The following is a 6,435-nucleotide window of genomic DNA, read 5'->3' on the forward strand; positions in this document are numbered from 1 at the left end:
TCATATGCAAACCGCGTCTTTTTTGAAAAACATTTACGTCGAAGCTGCGTCATGTTTTTATCCACCATGGCGCATGCGCCGTACTCACTAATAGCAGAAATGGCGCCAAAATTTGGCACGGTTGCCAGATTTGACATTTTCCAGTAAAACCCGTCCAACTGTAATGAGTTTTATCAGCAACTTCTAATAAAACTCTGGTAAAAGCACGATATATTTCATCCTTAGTCTATGCCTAATATACTTTTTGACTAATTTAGATAAACATTTTTCTAAGAACAAACCAGTTTATCTCCAATACAAATTTAGAAAAAATCAGAGAAACAGCAACATTTTATATTTATTTTTTAGGACTTATTCTTTTGTTCACAAAATTTACATTTTTATAGGAATAATCCAATTAATCTCCTATACAGTTTCAGAATTTTTTTTTTTTTTTGAGAAACAGTGAACATGCATTTATTTATTTATTTATTTATTTATGGAACTATTTCACTGACATAGCTTCAGGGATAAACTTGCTTTTTCTTAGAAAAAGTTCTATTTTCAAAGCTTAATACTAATACTCCAGTATGTCCTGACTCTTATGGAGAGTGAAAAGTGACAAATGAATATTAGTAATTTATGTAAAAAATATTTAAAAGTGTCATTAATTTACTAAAACGCTTCATCCTCCACATATTCTGGAGATTCTAGATCTTTAAATAATATAAGTATATTCATTAATTGCTTATTTAAAAAAGAACAATAAAGTTTTGTAAAATACATCTGTATTTAATTTAGATTAATTTATGCAAATATAAGTAAATAGATTTTAATGAAATGTTTGGCTTGGATTCATTTTAAATGTAAATCATGAACTTCTTGTCGTTTTTTTGTTTCTGAACAAACTGAACTTTACTTTTTGGTCAGAATCAAGACCTCTGCAGAGATTATTAGTGATCTCAACAGAGATAAAATCACCAGTCAGGTCCAGTTTTCTGTCAGAAAATCATATTTATTATCTTTCAAGCCCCTTACGAACATTTACTGAAAAGAAATTGTGAAATTACAAAATAAAAACAGTATCTTCTGCCACTTTTCAAATTTATTTGATGTGTATGGTCATTTATTTTGAAAATCAGCTTAAAATAACAGCAAAGCTGAACAAATGATGTGCAGTGATTGCATGCAACACTGCACATAAGCTTGTGTATTAACATGCAAGACATTAGTTCAGTGTGGCTACAGACTAAGAAGTGTCTGTCAGCTGGACTGTTACATAATGTCAGCTGTTAGCCTGAATTATGTCACAACCTCATGGCAACACAGTCCTTCCCTTACATGGAAGGGAACAAAATCACAGCAGTTTGTCAGTCCACTCAACAATGCAGAGCTGAGCAAGCAAAGAGCTTACTTTTTATACTTTGATGCAATTAAAAAGCACAATTGGTGTTATGATGTTGCCTAGTTTTTCATTTTGTAGATTATATTTCAAGCACATATTATTTTTCTTCCACCTAGACACGTATTTCACATCACAGAGTCCATGAACTGTCTGTATGTCACATATTTTCTACCTTATACTAAAATAATAACTATGGTTGGGTTTGATCCTCTTTTATGTTCTAAGAACAAGATTGTTCATGGCGCCCTCTTGAGGACATAAATAATCCCTGCACCCCTTTCAGTGCTTGTAACTGTCATGTAGCAGAAACTGTCATGTAGCAGAAACATGTTTTCTGATTGATTGGTGGTGATATGTTCCATCAATTTTCTGCAGGTAAGTGTGTAAATTTAAATATCCAAAGCCAAATAACAAACTCATAAGTTATTTTAAAACTCAAATTCACATTTGACCCAGAAGAAGAGCTGTGAACGATAGTCATTCCCTTCGAGCTGTTCTTATTTATTTTGCACACAATATTGCTTTTTTTTAAATAAATTAAGGAACGCAAAAAAAAAAAAAATCTGAAGAGCCTCATTGGAGCCGAAAATGCCGAATCTTTTTATTGAGCCGAGCCAAAAGAGCCGGTTCTCTGGAAAGAGCTTGAATTCCCACGCTGCCGTGAGCTCCTCCCACTTCCCCAGTCCCACAATGACAAACCTCACCTGCACACGAGACGCCACCTGCAGGAATGAAAAGATCTTTTAAAATTCAAGACCAAATATTACTATCTTTCAATAAAGGTCCAACAAATTAATGAGTTTGCAAGTTAGCCTGTAGTTAGAAAACCTGTGCATTAAATAACGTTTTTCTGTTTTTCAACATATAGCGTTGTTTAATGCGCTGTTCTTGATTAAATCAATTTAAATTGAACTGAACTAAACCGCATTGTGTCACGCATGCGCAAAGCTGCTCCTGATCCTGAAAATATAAACTTTAAAATTTAGAAAATGTGGGACAGGAAACGTAGAAAGCATTTAAATTATTAAACAACGTTAATTTATTGTTCAGAGGATAATTAGAGCGTGTTTTTGTCGCTCTGTCATATAGAGTGGCTCAAAGCAACAGAAAAAAATATGCTAATTAGATGATGACGTCATGTCGGGGTTTCCAAGCGACTTTCAGTCAGCCAATAGGAATTTTCCTTCCCGAGGCGTTGGCAGAGGTGTTAGTTCACCTCCAACTGGAAACCTGAAGGAAACACATGAAGATGGTGAATGAATATTTGTCCTTTGCCAAGAACTTCGTGGCCGGCGGCATCGCCGCTGCCATCACGGAAACAGCTGTGGCCCCCATCGAGAGAGTGAAACTTCTCCTCCAGGTAGGCGTTGTGCGTTGTTATCACCTGACGCGGTGCAGGATTAAAAAAAAAAAGTGCTGCATTGACGCTTCTGCACTTGATGCTTCCTGATCAATGAATCTCCCGGTCTACTGTGCCATCAAGTGGGCAATAAATGTAAAACTGAAACAAATAAATGATTCTGATGCTAAAACATAAATTCTAAATATATTTTTCATAAAATGGCTTCAGAATGAAAATTGCAGAGTTTGTGATGTAAATATGTTTGTGCTACACTATAACTGTGCTTGTGTTATTAGGAACAACATGTTACTTTTATTTAAAATCAGTAACCTTTCTGTTCCTTTCTGCTGTGCTGGACTTCATTTCTTTTCTGAGGTATTGATTGTTTCAGGCAGATAAAGTGGAGTACAGTGAGAAAAGTCTATACTTCCTAATGGAAGAAACTGGTGTTCAGTTAAACATATAAATAATTACAAAAGAAATACAGTTAGTTACCAGGTAATAAGATAGGAACATGTATGTGTAAAACGTGATTTGTAAACTGTAAAAAATGTATTTTGTGCAAATGTTCAATGATGAACCAAAAAATTTACAGACGCACAATTAAAAATTATAAACAAAATGTGTTAATTACGTGTGCACAACTCACCAGGTACATTTGGATATTCATTTACACACAGATCAGTTTACAATTGCACGGTGTTCATTTCACGCTTCCGAGAAGATGGTGCGTTTAAATGCTGCTGGAAAGTTGAGTATTTTATTTCTTCTTTGGGGTCTAGCGTTATATTTTAACCTCTACTTTTACCAAAATTGTTAACATGTTTATTTTTGTGGAAAAATAGAGTAGCTCAACACCACATGGGCCGCCAGTACCGTCTTCTTGTCTCTCGGATATATGGTTATATGCAATTTTAAAGTATTTAAATGCAAATTTAGGTCTATGTGGTTTAAAACGGGGAGATTCTCTTTTTTTTTACATAGAAAAAAGTCTTAGCCACTTTGGCGCAAGTATAGAAGAAAATAACCTCTCCGGGGAAAGTTCAAATGACCTGCTTTCCAACAGCATTTAAACGCACCATGTCTCCCTGTTTAAAGCGTGAATTGAGTCCCTCTCACCATTTATGGAGCTGAAACTGATATGTGCGTAAATTCTGTCTTGTCTGTGTGTACCTGACTTTTTGTGTGAAATTTGTTACACGAAGTATTTTAATGTTCGTTGCAAATTGCAATTATGAGTAAAATGTATTTTGTAATAAAATCTTGAAATATTTGAGTGCATTTGAACACACAACAGTAGTTTACATGTTATCATGTTTGACAGATACGAATACCTAAAGCAGTTTACAAATCAAGTGTTGCGTATGCAGAACCAATTTAATCCCTTAATTTGGTTCTGCACATGCATTCAAATATGGGGGATAAAGCAGAATAATGTAAGACGTGAACGACATTTTCTGCTTTACAGATACAACATGCCAGCAAACAGATCACAGCCGACAAGCAGTACAAAGGCATCGTGGACTGCATTGTCCGCATCCCCAAAGAGCAGGGCTTCCTTTCCTTCTGGAGAGGCAACTTGGCCAATGTCATCAGATACTTTCCCACACAAGCCCTCAACTTTGCTTTCAAGGACAAGTACAAGAAGATTTTCCTGGACGGCGTAGACAAGCGCACGCAGTTCTGGAGATACTTTGCAGGTAACCTGGCGTCGGGCGGCGCAGCAGGGGCTACGTCGCTCTGTTTTGTCTACCCACTCGACTTCGCCAGGACGCGTCTCGCCGCTGATGTGGGCAAAGCGGGGCAGGAACGTGAGTTTAAGGGCCTGGGTGACTTGGCGAAGATCTTCAAGTCTGATGGCCTCAAAGGTCTGTACCAGGGCTTCAACGTCTCAGTGCAGGGCATCATCATCTACAGAGCAGCGTACTTTGGCATCTACGACACAGCAAAGGGTGAGTCTACAAACTTTCAACCAATCAACCAGTTATCCAACTAACTAACCACCCAATGGGCTCTTGAACTTAAGTGAAAGAGGTTAACCTTTTGAACTGATGCATCTCTTTCAGGCATGCTCCCAGATCCTGAGAACACACACGTTGTTGTGAACTTTATGATTGCTCAGACCACAGCCATCGCTTCTTTTGTGTCCTACCCCTTCGATACCGTCCGTCGTCGCATGATGATGCAGTCTGGACGCAAAGGAGGTAATAACTCCAACTTGATGCCTTTCTGGCTTAAAATCTCTGTTTATGATCATGATCGAGACATTTTTCATCTTCTCTTCAGCTGATATTATGTACACTGGCACCCTGGACTGCTGGAGGAAGATCGCACGTGATGAAGGCAGCAAGGCCTTCTTCAAAGGAGCCTGGTCCAATGTGCTCAGAGGCTTTGGCAGTGCGATGGTGCTTGTCTTGTATGATGAGATTAAGAAAGTCATCTGAGTTGATTTCCGTCTCTTCAATGTTCATGGGCAACACGGAAGGACTTAAATACCTGAGCTAGATATGTTTGTAGGAGACCATGTCGCCAACAATCCAACCAACCACCGAGGATCAACTTGAGCAAATTTCTCTGTATGTTTAATTTTGTAAAGTGTCTTGACTTATTATGTATTGTGAACTGGTGCTATATAAAATCAACTGAACTGTTATGCACTTGATTATTAGCCCATCTTCTTCTCATTGCCTGACTACAAGAACTTTGCCAGAAAAATATATCTGAAGTCAACCAACCCGGTTTTGAATTGTAATAAATGGTTTCCAGGCCAGCATGCTTTGATAGCCTGTAGCTGCAGGTTGTGGTTGGGGGTGAGCCAAAATCTGCTGAGAAAGTTGATCTGCTGGCGTTTTTTCAAGGTGCACTTGCACCGGTCAGTATAAATATGGGAGAGTAATAAAACTGGTTTTTTATTCCCTTTTTAAACTACTCACAATGACTTGTTATGTATTTGAAGATGAAAAATTAAGAAGTTCCAGTTATTAAAATAGGAAAAATCTCAGTGCAGTTAAGGTCTTTGTTTCCTCCAGGCTTTCACAATAATTAGATCATTTAATCATTATGAGCTTAATTAAAGGTTTAATTCGGACATCCTGTGCAGAGGTTTTTATTCTTCAACTCTGTAAATCACACTTTAGCCACATAAATTAAGGAAATTAAACTTGGCAAGGCTGTGATCTTGAAGGAGACAGACTCCTCTAACCAAACACTCCCAGATTACATGATTTTCTCAGCTGGACCCTGGCTAATCGCCGCTACAGTGACTCGAACTTGACCTTGGGAAACTAGTGAAACCAGTGATTCATTGCTGATTATTGAAAGTGTTTCAACTTTTAACATTCATTTGGGAGTAAAGGACAAAAACAGACTGTCCAGAATCGTCAGCAGGGCCAATAAGATAATCAATGAAGAGCAAAGAATGCTGGGAGATTTGTAGCAGCCAAGAATATTTGAAAGAAATTATTAATACCTAATGCAATAATGTTGATTAACTATTGAACATTACTCATGTTTTGTCCATTGTGTAATTTTTTTAACATTCTTTAGTTTTACCATGTGAATCTGAAAGCAGATTTCAACATATGTGGAAAATAAAGATTATTATGGAACCAGGTTGGGTTGAAATTGCATTTTACATTTGCTGTGAGCATTTGAAATGTAATTTGAAGAATAAAAATAAAAAACAAAGGTTATTGCTTAGTGTAGTAGC

At 37.1% G+C, this 6,435-nt stretch overlaps 1 protein-coding gene across 1 annotated transcript; it reads left to right on the forward strand.

The window, feature by feature from the left end:
- The first annotated feature begins 2,589 nt into the window (after window positions 1–2,589).
- Window positions 2,590–5,212, forward strand: LOC129360347 (ADP/ATP translocase 2-like). The gene is made up of 4 exons (XM_055030517.1): window positions 2,590–2,744; window positions 4,195–4,678; window positions 4,793–4,930; window positions 5,013–5,212. The coding sequence occupies exons 1-4, from the start codon at window positions 2,628–2,630 to the stop codon at window positions 5,168–5,170; spliced, it is 897 nt and encodes a 298-aa protein (XP_054886492.1). The 5' UTR covers window positions 2,590–2,627; the 3' UTR covers window positions 5,171–5,212.
- The last annotated feature ends 1,223 nt before the right edge of the window (window positions 5,213–6,435 follow it).

This window comes from Poeciliopsis prolifica, unplaced genomic scaffold, assembly GCF_027474105.1.
Source record: "Poeciliopsis prolifica strain line A6 unplaced genomic scaffold, Auburn_PproV2 SCAFFOLD006, whole genome shotgun sequence".
NCBI classification, from domain to species: domain Eukaryota; kingdom Metazoa; phylum Chordata; class Actinopteri; order Cyprinodontiformes; family Poeciliidae; genus Poeciliopsis; species Poeciliopsis prolifica.

Excerpts from the sequence above, each read along its gene's own strand:
- LOC129360347 (XM_055030517.1), top strand. The coding sequence starts at position 2,628 with ATGAAGATGGTGAATGAATATTTGTCCTTTGCCAAGAACTTCGTGGCC. Across the intron at positions 2,745-4,194 it reads GAGTGAAACTTCTCCTCCAG|ATACAACATGCCAGCAAACA; the intron begins GTAGGCGTTGTG and ends TCTGCTTTACAG. Across the intron at positions 4,931-5,012 it reads GCAGTCTGGACGCAAAGGAG|CTGATATTATGTACACTGGC; the intron begins GTAATAACTCCA and ends TCTTCTCTTCAG.